Raw genomic sequence first — 21,365 nt, forward strand, 5'->3', positions numbered from 1 at the left:
GAAACAGTTCAAAATTGGTAATACGCGACTAATTAATCGTGCGAAAATTTCCACTTTTACAGTATTTTACAATGTTGACTTTTTTTGTTATTGCATGAGTATGAGAACAAAGAAGTGTGTAACATTCCTACCCAATCATTTTTTCTCAGTTTTGCTGGCAATTTATGTGTTACATATACCACACAGTAATTACGATAGACCAGTGCCCTCTGGGGCTAGATGTCGTGTCTTGACCTTTGACACGACATCTAGATTCCGTCTTGTGTTTTCCCTGCGCAAAATCGCCACTTGGCCCGGCTTTGGCCGTATAAATCGCCTAATATGTCAGTGCCGGACGAGTCTTTGGACTTAAAAAGTATTCTCGAAGACATACAAAAGCGGTTAGCTAATTTAGAGACGAAAAGTGTGAAAGATAATCAAGTTACTGAACAACAAGAGAGTAAAAACGACGGTGTCAGTGAGCAGACGACATCAAATACGCCGGACAGTGAATTCGGTAAGCTTACTCAAGCTCAAACTCAAGGTGACGTCGGTCAGACATATCACCAGCATGAATAGTATTTAAATGAACAACAAGAAACGTTGACTGATTTGGAGATTCAAAAAGAATACCAGTGTATTCGTGACTCTGTGTCGAGGGTACATTTAGACCCTTGTCTTCGCCTGTGTGAAGGACCGTGCCCTGTTGGAAATCAAAATAAAGTGGAAAGGGCAAATTATTTTAATCTCACAAAATCCAGCAGATTTAATCTGCTTTTGGCGACTTATTGCTCTGCTCATATCGGCAAGGATTTGTTGGCACACCATTCAAACCACAGAGAACAGGATTTGAAAAACAAAAGCAAAAATTGATTTCCCGATATCTTTTTTTTTGGATCACCTAAACTTCGGCAGTGATATCAATGCTTTTTCGTGGTTGCACTGCAAGAGTGCCGGCAAACCCCCCTTGTACGCATGTGTGTACACCCTCTGCACAATTAACTGCGAAATATACACCTATGTCACTACCTAACTTGAGATGAACCAATGTATAATCACTCGTCCCTGAACTTTGCATCACACACATATTTTCCTCATTGAAAATAATCTGTTGCAGCAATTAGTAAATGAATTTACAAAAGTGAGGACAATATAAATGCAATACATTGTGAATCTGGTATAATATCAGAATACCATTCACCACTTTCATTTTAGGTATAGGTTGAACTTCGGATAGGATATTGGATAGGGTTATTGTTAGCGATTTTGGAGTTATTCCAAGAATCTATTACCATCTGACCCAAAATTTCCACAAAACTTACCCCTGGTTTCTGGCCTGCAATCTCTGCATGCTTCTGGTTAGCCTCGCCAATCTCTGCAACAGTCTGAGGTCTTGTCGCTAATGTCTCCATGCTATTTGTAAGGAATGCATCAATCTCTGTCACATGATGGTTGATGGAACGTCGCAGAGATGCCAGCAGCGCATCAAAGAGTCGCTGGATATGGTCATCAATGGTGGCTTTGACTGGTATGCACGACACAGTAATGCAGTCAACTTTGATTTGGCTGTGTATTAATTAAATAACAATATCATAATAATATCTTAAAATTCAATATAATTTAAACAATGAAAGACAAAATGTTCCAAGATTGATGAAGACAACACATCGTCATTGGGCAGGAAAAAACCTCCTATGTGTTTGTGGCCTCTGAACATGTTTAAAACAAAACTGCCAACCAGTTACATGTTCAGGAGCTAATGACACATATGTTTTTTCCTGCCCAATGACGACATGTTTATTTGCATAAATTCTCTCTCTTCCAACAAATGGACTATTCCTGTTGAAATATATCAAATGGAGTCACACATTCACGTAACTCCATTTGAAGTTCACACTCCATGTGTGGAAGATTAAGGTCATGTCTTCCATATACATGTAGCCATTGGACATCAATCACACATAGAAAACTATCTAGTTATCACCTTCAAATATATTTTGAGAGAGTTTGGGGTGGGAAAAAATACAATGATATGATGATAAACCTATCAATGAAGTCTAATACAAAAAAAGGAGCATGATATGGTATGCAGCACAGCTTAGAATCAACACTTAACAGTCTGTAACAAGACTTGAAACTAAACAATATATGCTTATTTAAATTCCATTTTACTATAATTTATTAGTCCATGCATGATGCTCCTGTTTTTACATTGCTTATCATGACCCCCCCCACACACACACACACATATACACCCCCCATTTGTAGGTATCCAAGCTTTGTGATAGCCCTCTTAGTTGGGTAGTTTCTCTGCATCTCCTCCTCTAGCTTTCAGCCCCTCCCCTCACCCCAAACACATATATCATACACACTCATTAGTAGTTATCCCAACTTTGTTGTAGCTCTCTTACCTGGGTAGTTTCTCAGCATCTCTTCCCCTAGCTTTCAGAGCTTTGAAGTTCCTTTCCCAATCAGCAACACTCTGTAGATGATCATCAACGAGTTTGTCCAGATCCACGGATCCAATAACAACCCAGTTCTACAAGAGAGATCATGTCATTTGTATTTGATTGATTTGCAGTATCAGTATATTAACTGCTCAGTCCAGACGTGGTAAGTGCAATAGCTGCCACATGTAACTGCCATGTGTAGATGAATACAATATACTGTGTGTAAATTGCCGAATGTTCACAGGGCAGCTATTGTACTTACCCACTTCTGGCACTGAGCAGTCGATATATAGGGTAGCGCAGATCAGTGAACAAAGCACTGTTTTAAACTGGGGCCCTTATGTTCCATGAAAATCCATGTTCCATTAATCTAGCTCTACATTTCCTAATAATGACAGTTTTAGTAATTACACCATAACAGATGATCACAATTGCCACAACTGGAGACGATAAACATAAATGTATTTTCAGTTGTACAAAACAGGCAAACATAACTGCAGTGGTTGTGATAACAGTACAGTATGCAGATATGCCTTTCCAGGATCCCTCTTCAAATTATCAATATGTTTCTTAGTTAATGTGATAATGAAATGAAAAGGGACGTGTAGCACAGACATGGGTGTGAAAAATTAATGGTAAATGTTTTTTAAATACACCAATCCAAAAGTGGAAATAATTGGGGCTACTAACAGAAACAATGCAGAATATGATCCTCAGTTTGTTTGTTTTCTCTAAAGGAGAGATGGCTTCAAAACTCGACCATCGGTATCCTGACAGCACAGGCCATTGGGGTCTGGGTTTTACTATTCAAAAAGAAAACAGTTAAACTGCTAGTTCTGACAGAGCAACCGCTGTCGACCAGCAGTTGAGTGTTGAAGTCATCCTTCAGAAAATACCAACTTATTGGATTAGAAAACACAAGTACAATGCAAACACAAATACACACAAACACTTTTTAGCCATACCTTAAATATTGCTTTTAGTCGCTGACAATCTGGTGAACAGATCCTCAGCTTTGTGATACACAGTTGCAAAACTTGCAGCATTCCTCTCTATTATCACTGGGAATATCAATGGTTGATCTCCGCTGTCGGAAACCCCACGGAAATGATACGGCAGGCTGATGAACTTCTTCATTTCTCTGTAGTATTTAGCTCGGATCTCTTCCTGGGGAGGTCGGAATTGGAGGTGTTGTTGTCTGAAATGTTAAGAAATTGCAATACAAGCAATACGAGAAATTGAACAACTCTTTAAAGGGAGTCTCCGGCAATCATAACATGATGCCTTATATTTTAGAAAAATAATTATCAAGCACGAATCACATGGTTTTATTTAAAACAAACTCATGTTGACCACAAGGCGGTTCTCGAACCACGAGTCTCGCCTGCTTTCGCGATCGCCTGCTTTTACAATTACTTTTGGTAGAAGTAAATGAGAGACATTCTTCAAAGTCTTTTTTTGGCCTAATAACTTGGCCTACACGACCGAAATTGATATATGTAATGCGCAATATAACAAGTATCGTCGGATCCGTAGCGGTCGCTGCGGGACAAGGAATTCAATTTTGCAGTGTTGGTGTCTTTGAAGCAGGTTCAAGTTTGACCCCTATTTTGACCTGTAACCCCTCTGTGAGCTTATCCTTTGAGGGCGCTCATCTTAAAATAATGCCAGAAAGGGTATTTCCATCCACGGGACAAAGCGCCTTGACATCAAAAGTGTTCGAAACCGATTTGGACACTTTTGATGCCCAAACGATTTTTCGGGAAGAAGGCGTCGTGACATCAAAAGTGTTCGGACACCGATTTCAGCACACTTTTGATGCCCAAACGATTTTCGGGGACAAAGCGTCTTGACATCAAAAGTGTTTGGAAACCGATTTCGGACACTTTTGATGCCCAAACGATTTTCGGGAAGAAAGCGCTTGACATCAAAAGTGTTCGACACGATTTCGGACACTTTTGATGCCCAAACGATTTTCGGGGACAAAGCGTCTTGACATCAAAAGTGTTCGAAACCGATTTCGACACTTTTGATGCCCAAACGATTTTCGGGAAGAAAGCGCCTTGACATCAAAAGTGTTCGGACACCGATTTGGACACTTTTGATGCCCAAACGATTTTCGGGGACAAAGCGTCTTGACATCAAAAGTGTTTGAAACCGATTTCGGACACTTTTGATGCCCAAACGATTTTCGGGAAGAAAGCGTCTTGACATCAAAAGTGTTCGGACACCGATTTCGACACTTTTGATGCCCAAACGATTTTCGGGGACAAAGCGCCTTGACATCAAAAGTGTTCGGACACCGATTCCGGACACTTTTGATGTCCAAACGATTTTCGGGGACAAAGCGTCTTGACATCAAAAGTGTTCGGACACTGATTTTGGACAAATTCTGGAAAAAAAAATTTTCGGAAAAAAAAATTCAAAAAAAAAGTCGGAAAAAAAAAAAAAAATTAGGAAAAAAAATTGGGAAAAAATAAATTCGGAAAAAATAAATTTCGAAAAAAAAAAATCGAAAAAAAAAAAAAATTTCGAAAAAAAAATTTCGAAAAAAAAATTTCAAAAAAAAAATTAGGAAAAAAAAAAATAAGGAAAAAAAAAAAATTCGGAAAAAAAAAATTTCGAAAAAAAAAAAACATTTCAAAAAAAAAATTTCTGAAAAAAAAAAAAAAAAAATCAATTTCCTAACGGACGGACTAACAGACGGAGAGACATGGTGACTTATAGAGCTGCTACCCGCAGCTAAAAACAATATTTCATTAAATTTGTGACCCCCCCTCAACTTTGAGTGTGTGGGAGGGGCCACATGGGGGGGGGGTACTAGTGTGCATCCTCTGGTCATACTACCCCTACCACATTATGTTGACCGTACTCCACCAAGTTTCGTGCCCATACGACAGTTTTTAGTCATTTGACCTCAGATGACCCTTGGATGACCTTGGGTGACCTTGACCCACTAACCAATACAAACTTGTTCTGTCTGGGGTGAAGATGCACCCACCCACCAAGTTTGGAGAACGTCACCCCTAGTCTCCGAGAAAATAGGTTTTTGCATTTTATGCATAAATTATGCAAATTAGGTACTTAATTACCATATTTTGCGCTGAAAATCGAATCGGGTTGAGATCCTCTGGTCATACTACCCCCTACCACGTTTCATCATCATAGGGCTTAGGGATCTTACGTATCCCCAGATACAGCCCCAGACGGCGAAAATCATCAGATTTCCAACCATATTTGTAGAATCGTTCCGCATAAATTATGCAAATTAACAACTAAATGCGCATACTTTTCGAAAAACTAATCAGGTGATCAGCAGATGTGTATCATAGCTGCCACCAGGTTTCGTTCCCATGCGCCCGACGGATCTTGAGATAGTCTGTCCACAAACTCCGCTATCAATTTGCGCTGATTTTCGCATAAATTATGCAAATTAGCTATGTTAATTTGCATATTTTTCACCGAAAACATACGGTTACGGAGCAAACTTGGATACCCTTCCTCCCACCAAGTAAGCGTCGCCAGTAAGTCTTACGGTTCCCCAGATACAGCTCCGGACGGACACACATACATCCACACACACCCCCCTACACACATCCACACGGACGGACAGACAGAAATAGTGATTACTAAGTCCCATCCTGAACAAAGTTCAGGCGAGACAATAAAAACGAATAAAAACAGTCGGCTCTCAACACGCGATATTCAAAATTCCCGTGCCGAAATTGTCTAAGTGCAATGACGTAATGATTATTTGTGTTCAATTGTCGTCAGCCTCCATTGTAATACTGGGACGTCATTGCACTCGACAATTTCGGCGCCCGGGAATTTTGAATATCGCGTGTTGAGAGATGGATGTTTTTATTCGTTTTTGTGGTCACTATGAGTTTGTTTTAAATAAAACCATGTGATTCGTGCTTGATAATTATTTTTCTTACATATAAGGCATAATGTTATGATTGCCGGAGTCACTCTTTAATGTAAGTAAAATACTGTTTAATTTTGTATACATATTGTATTAAGTCTAATCATGAAGATTTTCTGAGGTGATAAATCTTAATTATTTAAAACCTACAACAACCTCAACTTAAGGAATGGGTATATATCAACTATGTACCGTATATTATATTGAGTTAACACAAATGTCAATAACATTGACTAATAATACTAACCCTGTAAGTAACAGATTCAAATATTCATAATTTTCCCCATTCTTGAACAGAAAACTTCAGTGCAGCACACATGAAATATGGACTTCTTCTTGCACTCCTACATAAAGAAACTTTTTTCCCATGGGCATTTTACTGCTGAGTGCAAATTAATTTGACATTGGCTGATCACATCAGATGAAGCCATCATGTTAAGCGCCCATTTTTAACAAGCAAGTAACAGACCTGCCAACCTACTGAAGTCAGAAAGAGGGATATTGAGGCCATAACCTTGTACAGGGTGTAACAATAAAATTTATACAATTGCATTTTGACTTCTCCGGAAAAAACTAAATGAGTTATGGCACAAATGTTATATGCAATACAAGCAGTAATATCTTGGCTAAAAGAAGACGTTTGGTTGGTTTCTTTACTAGCTTGGGTTCAAAAGTTATGTCAGATTAATTAAATCGTCCAGAAAACGTGTTGGGCCACTTTTGCCATGTTTGCGCATATCAAGTTTGAACCGCGTAGATATGCATATCGTGCATTAAACATCAAAGAACTGACACAAAAGTGGTGTTTCTTCATATAATTAACATGAACTTAATAATGATAGGCCAATTTCTTTAAAATCTATAAATGAAGTCATGACATTTCTTTCAAATAATCTTATAAATAAAGTAATTTCTCATATCCCTGAGATATCATCGGTAAAACTGAGAACAGTTTTTGCATCCATAAGTACAAAACAATACAATTTTGAAATTATGTTCATCTGGGCTTCTAGCTGTTCTGGGGCGACCACTATTGCCAGCATTCTGTTAACAAATTCCAGATACTTCTCATAGTTATATGTAGTTGTATGCCTTGATGGAAGACGTGAGTTTGGCAAATGAGCTAAAAACGATCGTATGGTTTCTGCTTGGCTTCGTGTGCTACCGAATGTCACAAACATAAAAATACGCTCTTCCAACGAGAATTGGGGTTGAAGTTGTTGAGCTGCAGCCACGATTTCTAGCAAATGAGGTTGTTATGTCAGTGCTTAGTTGTGACTTCCAAAAACTCAAGGAGATATTCTATTATGTAATCATTTCTACCACTTCGAATACCCCATTGTTTAAAACTACCTATCATAAGAGCAACGTCCAACTGGTCCGTGGTTCAACTCTATTCAGTCACTTTTGTAACACTTAGACAAAAGTGGCCCAAGCGGTTTTAAGACTAGGTTACATAATTGGCCATATCTTCACTTGTATACCATAGATTTTATTCAAACAAAGCTTATCTGGTGGCTAAAGAAATTATCCTGATAGACATATAAATATCAAACCAAAAAATTACCTGTGTCATTCTATTTTCAAAATTGTACAAATTTTATTGTTACACCCTGTACATGTACACAAACCAAGTACCAACAAATTCGAAGACTTGAGGTGTGCAATACTTTCAGAATTCAGGTAAGGTTTTGCAGGTCTAAATTTATCACAGCGGACTAAAGAGAATGCTATAGCAATATTTCAAAGTGAAATTTGCATCCTTTTCTGCTGTTCTTACATTTAAATTTGTCATCACTTAAATTTTCAGAAAGCAGAACTGTCCCTCATTTTCACTTTGGAAAATCCCAAATGAGGGACAGTCCTTCAAAATGAGGGACAGTTGGCAGGTCTGAAGTAACAAGCTTTTTGAACAAAAATATATAAGTACACAATTATTTTCCTGACGAAATTGCAGTTGATCCTGACGACAGCTTCATAATTTTTGTTATACTCATCTGACAGAAGATCCCATAAAACCCTCCAACTCTAAATCAGACTTTTTAAGAGAGTTCTTTCTTTTGTCAAAACCAATTTGAAGAAAACTTAGAATCATACACATGACTTTTTCTGATCTGTATTGATTCCTTAATCCATCTTGATTTCCTATCAGGAGTTTCCTACGAGGAGTCATGAACAGAGGCGAGGGGGTCTACAACCTAAGTCACGTGTATGATCCTCTTCTGAAGACTGCTAGCAAGACTAACGTCGCTACCGAAGTGACATAACTTCCCGCCACTCATCAGCTGTTGGATCATCACAACAACACCAAGCTTTGATAAAGTCAGTGGCTCACTGACGAAACTGTCAGCAAGAAAAACTAGTAAGTTTTCTTCAAATTGGTTTTGACAAAAGAAAAACTCTCTTAATTCGTTTATTACCAAACCTGATGAATTTGTGTCAAAAACTAAATGATACTTACCTGAAAGTGATTTCCACCTTGATCTCTGGTAGATTTTCATTGAGTGCTTCCAATCCCATCTGATACTGATGTTCCAATGCTTTATACAGCTGCCGGTCCCAGTGTAGCTTCCAGGTTTTCATGTCAGCTGATTTGTAACCCTAATGAGTGCAAATGTCAATTCTGTGATTATCATTCATATCATATCGATTTGAATTCCCTACCTGATTAATTTTAATTAATCAGGCAGGGAATTCAAGAACATGATCATGTTGTGCGGTTAAATCATTCTTTGTTTACTTTTTTATGCAAAAAAACAAAAACTAATTAAACAATCAAAATTTAACATAGCACTGCCAAGGGTCAGGTGAAAGTGACACATTTGCATTCACACACACACACAAATCTGTTTCTGAACTAGAATGCCTGCCAGCAAGCAAACCTTTGGAATGGTTTGTGATCACATAATTTAAGTGTTCAAGAATACAGGCTGTATGAAAATGATTGGTACCCATCAATTTTGAAAAGCCTGCCTCTTCAAAATGTAACATTGTATACTCTTGAAATACCCATAATGTATAGTTTATGACTTGTTATACAATTGATCTACAAATCATTTGGATCTTATTTTGATGTGTCAAACTCATCCATTATAAATGAAAACTGATGGATATCAATCATTTAGATACAGCTTGCACATTCAAAATGTGTTTTATTCTTCCTGTTATAACATTTTGTAAATTTGCACATTCTGCTTTTTTACCACTAAAACAACAGTACACACCTATTTAATATACTTTATCTCAATAATTGTTTCACACTTTATTAATATAGCTAATGTGCACCTCTTTTCCCATAATTATGGAAGAGGGCCATGGTTGCCTGATTCAAACCCCTAAATAAATATCAACACCTGTTTTCTTTTTTCTTAATCTTTTCCTTCAATCGGTCAACGTCCAGGTTGACGACTGACACTCTTATGTGTTTAAAAGTGTCAGACTTTTCCCCAAAGAATCTGGGGAACTGAGACTCTGCAGTTTTGTCCAAATTGACCTTTCGGCTGCATTTGTTTTTTTCGATCACATATTTTTAGAACATCAGAGAGCAATCCGATCACAATGCGCACTATGGCGCACAACCAAAGTCATGCACAAATAGTTTCATGAGTTCCAACACAACACAAATGGTAAGTATTTCAGTCATCACTATAAGCATAACACAAATATATGCGCAGTGTAGACGACAAATGATTTGGTCTACTTCTGAACACAACTGACCTGACTTTCCAGTGTAGCCATAATTCCTCTGATTTCTTGCAATCCTTCTTTCCATCGCGATTGATGTCTCAGTAGATCAATACCCATCAAATTTACAATCTGAAATCAAAAGAAAAAGTTTATAAAAAATCTCATTTTAATCTTCAGCATTGCATTCTTGCTACACCATGAGTTATTTTCACATCAGGAAACACTGCCCTATTCCAGTTGAAATCCATACACCCCCTATGGAAGACATGACCTTAATCTCTAACACAGGGGGTGTATATTTTAAATGGAATCATCCATTCAGGTAAATCCATTTGAAATTCACACTCCCTGTGTGAAAGATTGAAGTCATGTCTTCCATAGGGGGTGTAAGGATTTCAACTGGAATAACCCATTCCCAGTATGGAAGATACAATACATTTTTTGAAGCTAGAAATTTTCACATATTTATACAATATTGTAACTGCCTGATCCGAAAGAAAATATTTGTATGCATGAAAATGTTACCAAACCAGTCACGCTATACAGTATTCTTATAATCTAGTTTCAAATAATACATGGCCATAGCGGAATGGGCCTGTTGCATGCATGACATGTAGCATACTAAGTGTCCTCTATAATTGTTTACATCATACCATCCAACAAAGGATTGATTGGCATACACCAATGAGAAAGGCAACAGACTGGATTGCCAAAAAAACATGAGTTTTTTCTTGGAATTATACAATGAAAACTTTGAAATCGAATTATTGTATTCCTGATGAATCTCTTCAGTCTTCAATAACACCCGTTTACTGTTGCCGCACAACTGAATGCTTGCCTGGTGTTTCCAGTGGCCACAAATTAATAAACAATTAATAATTAAAAAGGCCTTCACTTTCCCCCCAATTAAAGAGCTATAAAATAAGACCCAAGAAAAGTTACCTTATCAGACACAGTAAAGTGCCATTTTCTAAGCCGTCTATTCTCTGTGGTAAGTCTTTCAGCAGCACCTTGCAGTTTATCAATATAAGCTTCCAACTCCTCAGGGTTGTCCCAGGTGATCTGTACCTTGTCTCCTTTCTCTTTAGCTCCAGTCTTTTTCTTGATGATCTGCTCAAAGAGGAGAGCGCTCTGCAACATCATGTTGCGTTGACTCGGTATCATCTGCTCTGCAATGGTGTTGTGAAAGTGAGCAACCTGTGAGTCGAGAAATAGATATTTGGTGTTAATGATTCTTTTTCTTCAGGCGATAAGATCAAAAATAATTAACCAAACTTTTACAAAACTTTACATCTAATATTTTATAATAAAATTGAATAATTAACAAAAACGATTATAACATCAAAAGTAATACATAATCCTGTATCATTTTTAAAGGTAACAAACTTTCCAACAAAAAAGTCACACAATGATACCAATTTCAAACTACTTTATTACATTTATTCATGTTTAATAGTGGCTACAAAAAAAGAATTTTTATGTTATACACACAACAGTGATACTGTCATAAAGCGTAAGACAATAATGATCGTTCGTCATGATTTGCAAAAGGTAAAACGAATACTGATGACATCCCTAAAATCATTAGCTACATTTAGTGTTCTTTTTTAGAAAATATAGATTTTGATGGAAATTTGATGAGCGTACAATACTTTTAGCCGATCTTTAGTGCCACCGCTTGAAACTAACCTACCCTATCCAAATAATCGGCACATCCACAATGACGTATGGTCATCTACAGCCTCATAGACAATGCTGGAAATCAAACGATTGTCCTATCACATTTTGCATTTACAAGCTAGACCACACCCACAGAATAAGAAAAATTTACATATTGCAATTACATAAGGTCATTGTTCTTACAGAAAGTCACTGACCGCTAACCTTGCAAAATCAGGATTTTCAGTGTCCGATCCTTTTATGTTTTTGAGTAGTATGCACTTTATCATTATATTGATACTACTGCTTTTACAAAATATTGTTCCTGTTTGGGCAGTATTTTTTGTGGGACATGAGAGCACATCAGACATTTTGAATTGCATTCTGAATACAAAGAACGTCCTTCTCATATTAAATAATTTAGATTTTTTTGAAATTCACGATATAATGCACACTTTATGGCAAATGATTAAAAATTTATATTTTTGATATCTTGGGGGGTTTGCAACAAAAGTAGTTTTTGGCGGGATGCTTGGGTGGGATGAGCATCCTGCCAGAAAGTGCTTTTGTTGAAAACCCCTTATATCAGTGATATTTTTATGATTTTTTGATGTGTATGTAAGGGGTTTTGAAACAAAGCTCTTCATATGAACTTTTAGAAATTGTATTTGCATAAGGCATGCTTTTTAATAAACATAAAATCTACTGGGTGGGTACCAATCAATTTGATACAGCCTGTTTATACAGGTGTAGAACCCTAATCTGCATACATATAACCAATAGCATGCAGTGAAGCTATTTGCAAGTCACCACTCTGAGCTCCGATTGGTTCCTTGGAAGGTAGGGACACTCCGACTTGTAAAGGTATCCATATAAACGTTTGAAAAGAAATCTTTTGTGTTTAATCTTTAAAAGTCTACACTACTGAACAGAATGTCAACTGTTTCATCTATGTGTTCACTTAGGACCATAAACATGATTGGGATGTATAAACATCGATGAAAAGCTTTTGGTCACAAAAAATACTTCTGAATTGTCTCATTCTATAGTCAATTTCATGCTTGGTCATGCGGACAATAATACTTAAGAATACGTTCATAAAGCTCATCCATCTGATTGCAACTCAATAAGAATTTTCTGCAGAACCATCTTATTTTACTGCAAAATATTCTGTTGTGAGAACAAACTTGTGTTCACAGTAGCGTAACTTTCTCTTCAACATATTTGTTATATCTCTAATAGGATATAATTTCATAATTTCTTGCGAACAAGTGAATTTTTCAACAAGAAACAGAACTTGTCACTGTGTTTTAGTGTGGCTTCCTACTTGATGGGTATTCTCAATTTTACACACTTCAATCAAGAAAGGCTTCAAATTTGAGAAAAAAAGTATTGACTGAAGTGAATGTTAGACAAAAGGATCTTCTGCAAAGTTGAGTGGCTATTCTGTTGCCCGCAATGAACCATTTTGATGAAGGATTATTAGATGTTGTAATAATTCTCATTCTTGTATGAGTGAATGTTGTGACCACTGATGCGGAGATTGACACAACTATTACATTAGTTTTATCAACATCAAGCTATGTTTAAGGCTCAGAATGCCGTTATCTACCTCTGGCACCGAAGTATACTGATATAGTGACTGTTGCTATCTACCCCTGAAAGCAAAGTATACTGATATAGTGACTGGTGTTATCTACCCCTGAAAGCAAAGTACATCTGATATAGTGACTGTTGCTATCTACCCATAAAAGCAAAGTATATCTGATATAGTGACTATTGCTATCTACCTCTGAGAGCAAAGCATATTATGGTGTAGTGTATGTTGCTATCTACTCCTGATAGCAAAATATATGTGATATAGTGACTGCTGCTACCTATCCTGATATCAAAGCATAGTATGGTGTAGTGTATTTATTATCTACCTCTGATAGGAAAGTATATATAGTGGAGTGACTGTTGTTATGTACCTCTGATAGCAAAGTAAATATAGTGGAGTGACTGTTGTTATCTACCTCTGATAGTAAAGAATATTATGATGTAGTGACTGCTGCTATCTACTCTGATACCAAAGTATATGTGATGTAGTGACTGTTGCTATCTACCCTGATAGCAAAGTATATGGTGTAGTGTATGTTACTATCTACCTCTGATAGCAAAGTATATGTGATATAGTGACTGTTGCTATCTACCCTGATAGCAAAGTTTATGGTGTAGTGTATGTTACTATCTACCTCTGATAGCAAAGTATATGTGATGTAGTGACTGTTGCTATCTACCCTGATAGCAAAGTATATGGTGTAGTGTATGTTACTATCTACCTCTGATAGCAAAGTATATGTGATATAGTGACTGTTGCTATCTACCCTGATAGCAAAGTTTATGGTGTAGTGTATGTTACTATCTACCTCTGATAGCAAAGTATATGTGATATAGTGACTGTTGCTATCTACCCTGATAGCAAAATTATATGGTGTAGTGTATGTTACTATCTACCTCTGATAGCAAAGTATATGTGATATAGTGACTGTTGCTATCTACCCTGATAACAAAGTATATGGTGTAGTGTATGTTACTATCTACCTCTGATAGCAAAGTATATGTGATATAGTGACTGTTGCTATCTACCCTGATAGCAAAGTTTATGGTGTAGTGTATGTTACTATCTACCTCTGATAGCAAAGTATATGTGATATAGTGACTGTTGCTATCTACCCTGATAGCAAAGTATATGGTGTAGTGTATGTTACTATCTACCTCTGATAGCAAAGTATATGTGATATAGTGACTGTTGCTATCTACCCTGATAGCAAAGTTTATGGTGTAGTGTATGTTACTATCTACCTCTGATAGCAAAGTATATGTGATATAGTGACTGTTGCTATCTACCCTGATAGCAAAGTATATGGTGTAGTGTATGTTACTATCTACCTCTGATAGCAAAGTATATGTGATGTAGTGACTGTTGCTATCTACCCTGATAGCAAATTATATGGTGTAGTGTATGTTACTATCTACCTCTGATAGCAAAGTATATGTGATATAGTAACTGTTGCTATCTACCCTGATAGCAAATTATATGGTGTAGTGTATGTTACTATCTACCTCTGATAGCAAAGTATATGTGATATAGTGACTGTTGCTATCTACCCTGATAGCAAATTATATGGTGTAGTGTATGTTACTATCTACCTCTGATAGCAAAGTATATGTGATATAGTAACTGTTGCTATCTACCCTGATAGCAAATTATATGGTGTAGTGTATGTTACTATCTACCTCTGATAGCAAAGTATATGTGATATAGTAACTGTTGCTATCTACCCTGATAGCAAATTATATGGTGTAGTGTATGTTACTATCTACCTCTGATAGCAAAGTATATGTGATATAGTAACTGTTGCTATCTACCCCTAATAGGCATAATAACTGGCACCATCTATTCATGCATCATACAGTTTTAGTACTACTGACAGATATCAGTTTATTAAACTATTATATAGCTGTAAACTATATACTTTTCTGCTTCTACATATATTTCTTTGACTCTATCACATTAGCAAAGAATTTAAATACTCTGGCTACTGACATTTTGATCATTTATCAAATGAATTCTACATCTACATTCCACTGACAACTACCTAATGAAGGAGGGACCTGCTGGGCTGCTGTGTTCTTCAAAATTACGATTTCTACAATATAATTGAATTGAATTTGAAATGTCTTACTTATCTTTCATGATTGTCTAATTTTTCATAATTGTGCATACAGCTAAAGCCACTGTGTATTTTACTGGGATCAGTTTAAATCTTTTATGATCATATTATATTTTCTCATAGAATTCATTCATTTTACTTAGTATTGTGTGACACATAACAGAAAACTTGACAGCACTAACTTGATTGATTTCAATTCATGTATTATATGTAACAAATATTAAGGTAAATTCATCTTTAAGAAATACCCCTGATCAAGAAATACCTTGATTTCTTCTGAGGTAAACTTGCTGTTTACATTCAGCCTTCACAAAAGCGTTAACAATTTTAGTGGTGTAATGAAAAGTTTATTTCAACAAGCCAGTCACTAACTTCTTCTTCTTCTTAGCGTGTCCACGGCACAAGATTAAATGTGTTTCAGCCAGTGCTGCACACATTTTTCAGCATTCTCATTGTAAACTGCTAAGTCAGCAGTTGTGCATGTTTGCTCCAGTTGAGGGCAACACAGTAGGTGATCCATTGTATGTGGTTCTGTTCCACAATCACAGGTTACATCTGTATTCTTTCGATATCCCCATTTGCTGAGGTTGACTTTACATCTTCCTACACCAGACCTTAACCTATTGAGGCATTTCCATTCAACCCAACTTGCATCTGCACCAGGTGGTAGTTCTTTGCCAACAGGAATTTTTAAATTTTGTGGGTGATTGCTAAATTCTCTCCTCCCATTTTGCCAGTCTTTTTACTGTTGGCTAATGTTTCAAGTGGAGTTACACTGTTGAGGAAGCTATCTCTGGACTTCAGACAACTTTCTGGAGGGTCATGTCCAAACAGGAGATGTCTTACATCAGTGGCTTGGCCACTAACTAACTAATTAATATACTTAGTCTACTAATATACTTAGTCTACTAATATACTTAGTCTACTAATATACTTAGTCTACTATTGTGGGCCTTTGCAAAGCATTGTGATTATATTGGATTTTGTTAAGAGAATGCTTCAGTACAACACCACCATCTAGCACATTGTATTTAAACTTTCAAGAAGAATCCTTCTATTTCTCTATTTCTTTTTATTGGGGTTAACATTTCTCTTCATAAACCACAAACTTTATTTCAAGCATTAATGAGCGCCAGTTTCAAAACAGGAACCGGTGTAGTGAAAACAGTGCAGGCAAATACTAAGTCTTAGAGACCACTAACAGTTTCGTAAATCACATCAATCACAAACTTTATTTTGGTCACTGCTAAGCATTGACGAGCATCCGCTTTTGAAATTGGGGAAAACAGTGCAGGCAAATACCAAGTACTAGTTACCACCAACAATAATTGTGTACAGCAGCTGTGAGCCCATCATAACCCAATCATGATGATGATTTCACTCCTAACATCGGTCTTCAGACTCATACCAATGCTTTTACTCAATCAACAAAATATACTAGGAGTCACTGCCAATTTCAATGTGACTGCATCACCAGAGTTTTGCATTTCAGCTTCAAGTGATGATGCAATGTTTATCCTACAAAGTACCCCAGATAGCGTGTGCACTGCACAGGTGGCAACAACTCCAGAATCAGCCATTCTTATTCAAATCCCACACACTCTGTGGTCAGAAAGGGAAGTACTTTACATCCAAAGACAATCTGCTGAATGTCCAAACAAGATATTGATGATACATGGGCACAGTGTACCTTGCAGCAGTTTCATTCTGCATGATGAACGATTCCAGTCCACCCTACATGGGAACATGACTATATTTCTCAAAACGATACCTGATACAGTTCACACTAACCAGACCGAATGTAGCAAGCGTGTTGATGATGGGCAATATTTAGTTGGTAATCAAACAATGCCATTCTGCTCAATTCAGGAATATGATGATATCGCTCCTGTATTTGGAGGATTTACAAAAACAAGGGTCAGTGTACTTTTGACTTCCAACAAAGTTGCGACATCAACAAGGGTCTGTGTAACTACGATGTCACAAAACACAACAGTTGCAACACCACCCTCGGTTTCCGACAAATTTCCTTCTTCTGTTTGGATTCATCACAAAATCACAATGCAATCATTGATTATCCCATTGATCTGGAAGATATTGAAGACTTACACTTGAAAGAAGCAAACATCATTGAATTGAAATAGATGCCTTCAGTGGCATGACCAATTTAGATAAGCTACGTCTTAACTACAATCTTATTTCTTCTTTGCAGTTGGGCGTGTTTGATGGATTAAATAACCTTAAGTTACTCAATCTCAAAGAGAATCAGCTGACAACTTTACCCTCAGATTTGTTTCGAGATTTGCATAATTTAGATACATTACTACTGAATTTTAACAAATTTACTACTTTGCTGGATGTTAACTTATTTAGTAACTTGAACCAGCTGACCAACTTGAAGTTATTCAATAATAGCCTGGAAGTTGTAGGCTCTGGAATCTTTGATGGGCTACATAGTTTAACTAATCTAGACCTTAGTGTAAACCGTTAGGAACTCTGCCTGATGATTTGTTCCAAGGCATGATGCATTTACGCATCTTACTCTTGAATGACAACTTGCTTACAAGTTTGGTGAAGGACTTGTTTCAAGACTTACGGAGCTTGACAAGTCTATCGCTGTCACAGAACAGACTCCGCTTCATACCTTTGGAATTGTTCAATGCAACAAAACTGCTGGCTTACTTGGATTTATCTCACAACATGTTACATATCATACCAAGCATCCATCATCTATCACACCTTCATCAATTGTACCTTGAGGGAAACGAACTACAACATGTTGACAAGCGAGTCTTTACCAGTCTTCGCAAATCAGCTGATGTCATCGTCAGCCAACCTGAAATCTGTGAATGTTACACTCCTGATGATGTTGAATGCAGCGCCACCAAACCAAGATCGCCTTACCTGACCTGCAACCGTTTACTCTCAGACAGACTTTTAGTTGTTTTCATGTGGATAATCGGCATCAGTGCAGCAGCGGGCAACCTCTTTGTACTTTTCTGGCGGAAAGAGCATTCTACAAAAAACAAAGTCCAATCCGCATTTCTCCGTAATCTTGCCGCCTCAGATTTCCTCATGGGTATCTATATGTTCATCATTGGTGCTGCAGACATTCATTTTGGAGGAGATTTCCCACTTCGGTCTGAGATGTGGAGGACTGGGTATATTTGTAAATTCGCTGGAGCACTCTGTATTATTTCCAGTGAAGCTTCTGTATTCTTTGTGACCCTTATTAGTATTGACAGATTCATATGCATAAAGTACCCGCACACTAAATATAAATTTGGAAAGAAATCCAGCCTTGTGATTGCTTCAGTAACATGGAGTTCAGCTGTAGCTCTCGGTCTCATCCCGTCCATGTTTGCTGGAAGAAATGACAAGTTCTATGATAATTCGCACGTCTGCATTGGAATCCCATTGGCATTGTTGCAAACCTACAACATAACCACCATTGAAAAGGAAGTTGATTTTGAGAAGCATTTTGATGTCGATAAAAGCATCATCAATACGGAACCAACCGGTCTTGCTACAGGGATGTATTTTTCAACAGCCATTTTTCTTGGGTTGAATTGTGCATTGTATCTCATTATCTTAGTCTGCTATATATTATTGCTTCAAACTGTGTACAAATCAGCAAAACGAGTTGGACTTGATAAAGAGATGAAAGCTCAAATCCGCCTTACTGCAAAGGTAGCAGCAATAGTGGCTACCGACTTCTGCTGCTGGTCTCCGATCATCCTCCTTGGGATTCTTGTCCAGATGAGAGTTCTCACTCTTCCACCATCAGTGTTCGCCTGGTCTGTGACATTTGTCCTCCCAATTAATTCTGCGATCAATCCGTACCTCTATACCATATCGGACATTGTGTATAACCACCGTAAGAAGATTCATCCTTCTGACTATGGTTATGCAAATCAAGGTGCTAATCAAAGACAAGAGATCAAACAGGATACTTCTGGACCACAAGTTGTACAGCTAAACCAAGATCCCATGCCATTAGCAGGTACGTCATGTGATCCTGATCAACATTTGGACACAAATGTGTAAAGCAGTGTTTCAGCTAGGCAAAGATTCAGTGAGTTCAATTCTATGTCCCTAGATAGTCTTCATTTAGGAATTTGATCTACTTCCGAGTTGAATAAATCTGTTACAACAGCTATAAATATAATTTAGCACATGTCAAACCAGGCGGGTGAGACTTCATAAGGGCAATGTCGGGACAATAGGTCATACACAATGGGAAAGATGGGATACCACCATCTGCCATTGCTGTATTCTAACATATACAGTACATTTCGATTCAATGTTCAACACACACAATACAAAACAAGGTCACTGATGTACATTAACATAATTTTAATGATTTATTCGCTGGCGTAGTGCACATTAGAATATGACTGTTGCTAGGTCAACTGGCTCACACTTTCTTTGTTATGAACCACTGATCGAAATGATCACAACACAAAGCCTATGGCATATCATAATTCGGAACAGGTGTATGAGCCCAGGCTTGATCCAGTAACCAATGGATACTAACATGCACTACAACAGCGAATAGTTGTACCACACAAAGCCTATATTGAAAATGAGTTATATGTTTCCAACTTTTGGTCCCATCATTTCTCACTGTAATGCTAACCGCTGTCCAATAGGTCAAATGAGATGGGCTGCCACCAATTGAATTGCATACCTGGCTCCACTCTCCTTTCTCATAATCATGATAATGCAATTAAGTTCCCTGGTAAAATACAAGCCTAAATATGACCACCCTGGGAGCAAACTCCCCATCCAATATGACCAGTTGCTGACTGAGAGAGACACTGGTACTAAGTGTACAAGAAATGTAAATTCATATATGTGCTTCATTTGTCTTATATATAAAGCTGTAAGTTCTATGTTAGTACTGTTTAGCAAAGTATATCTAGTGAAGTGACTGTTGTTATCTACCTCTGATTGCAGAGCATATACTGGTGTTGTGTATGTTGCTATCTACTCCTGATAGCAAAGTATGTGCTATAATGGTTTAATAAAAAAAACACCATGTTTTGGACTAATAGTCCTTTAACAAGGGATGCCAGAAAATTGAAACGAAACAAAAAATATATTGTGTGACAACAAAGAAGCGTGGAAGAGTGTTTTTTGTATCCGCGACCGCATCCGTGCTTCTTTGCTGTTCCGTCTCCATAACTGCGCATGTGATATATTGTTTTGCTTTGTTTTGTTTCAATTTTCTGGCATCCCTTGTAAAAGGACTATTGGTACAAAATGTGTTGTTTTTTATTAAACCATTATGTGTTTCTGTATACATGTATGTATATCAATTATGGATGTATGATATTTGTTAATACTATGTATAGAGTGTAATAAGTATTTTCCTGTATTGTATTGGAGCATCCTTTAGAATAGCTTAGCTACTTGGATGTTCATCTGTTAATGTCTTTGTCTTGTTATGTTTTAGCAGAAAAAATTGTAATAGATTAATAAACTAATAAATAAATAAATAAATAAATAAATAAATAAACATCCGTGTCATGTACGTTGCTTTACTACAAATATACATCATTTTAAGAATGTATTATGTCGTACTGTAGGTATGCCATAAAAACTTGATCGAGCACTTTGAAAACATGAATTGTACCATAGTCCGGCGCTTTACCAACTGAGCTAATGGGGTCGAGACACAAATTTACAAGTTTACTTATTCATACATAATGTGTGTCGATGATTTGCTCAAAACCCTTTACACTTTTGTGAATAGAGCTCTTCATGTTTGCTTGTTTTAAAAGCGCTCAATATAGTAAGCACATATGCTGACTATTGAGTTTTTACTGTATGTGTGTGTGGTTTGGTTGCATAACTTCACACACCTTTAGATGGTTTGAAACATTCAAAAAGGTGTGAAAAGGGGCAACATTTGGCAACCCATTTTGGGGTCTTGAAATCCCACCC

General features: G+C 37.1%; 1 protein-coding gene across 1 annotated transcript in view; it reads right to left on the reverse strand.

Annotated features, from left to right (window-relative positions):
* The window catches only part of LOC140161044 (cytoplasmic dynein 2 heavy chain 1-like), a 141,860-nt gene that overhangs the window by 100,693 nt on the left and 19,802 nt on the right, over positions 1-21,365 (reverse strand). Inside the window, 6 exon segments of the mRNA XM_072184425.1 lie at positions 1,302-1,545; positions 2,391-2,518; positions 3,372-3,627; positions 8,816-8,955; positions 10,072-10,170; positions 10,984-11,238. Coding sequence (XP_072040526.1) covers positions 1,302-1,545; positions 2,391-2,518; positions 3,372-3,627; positions 8,816-8,955; positions 10,072-10,170; positions 10,984-11,238 — 1,122 coding nt within the window.

This window comes from Amphiura filiformis, chromosome 9, assembly GCF_039555335.1.
Source record: "Amphiura filiformis chromosome 9, Afil_fr2py, whole genome shotgun sequence".
NCBI classification, from domain to species: Eukaryota; Metazoa; Echinodermata; class Ophiuroidea; order Amphilepidida; family Amphiuridae; genus Amphiura; species Amphiura filiformis.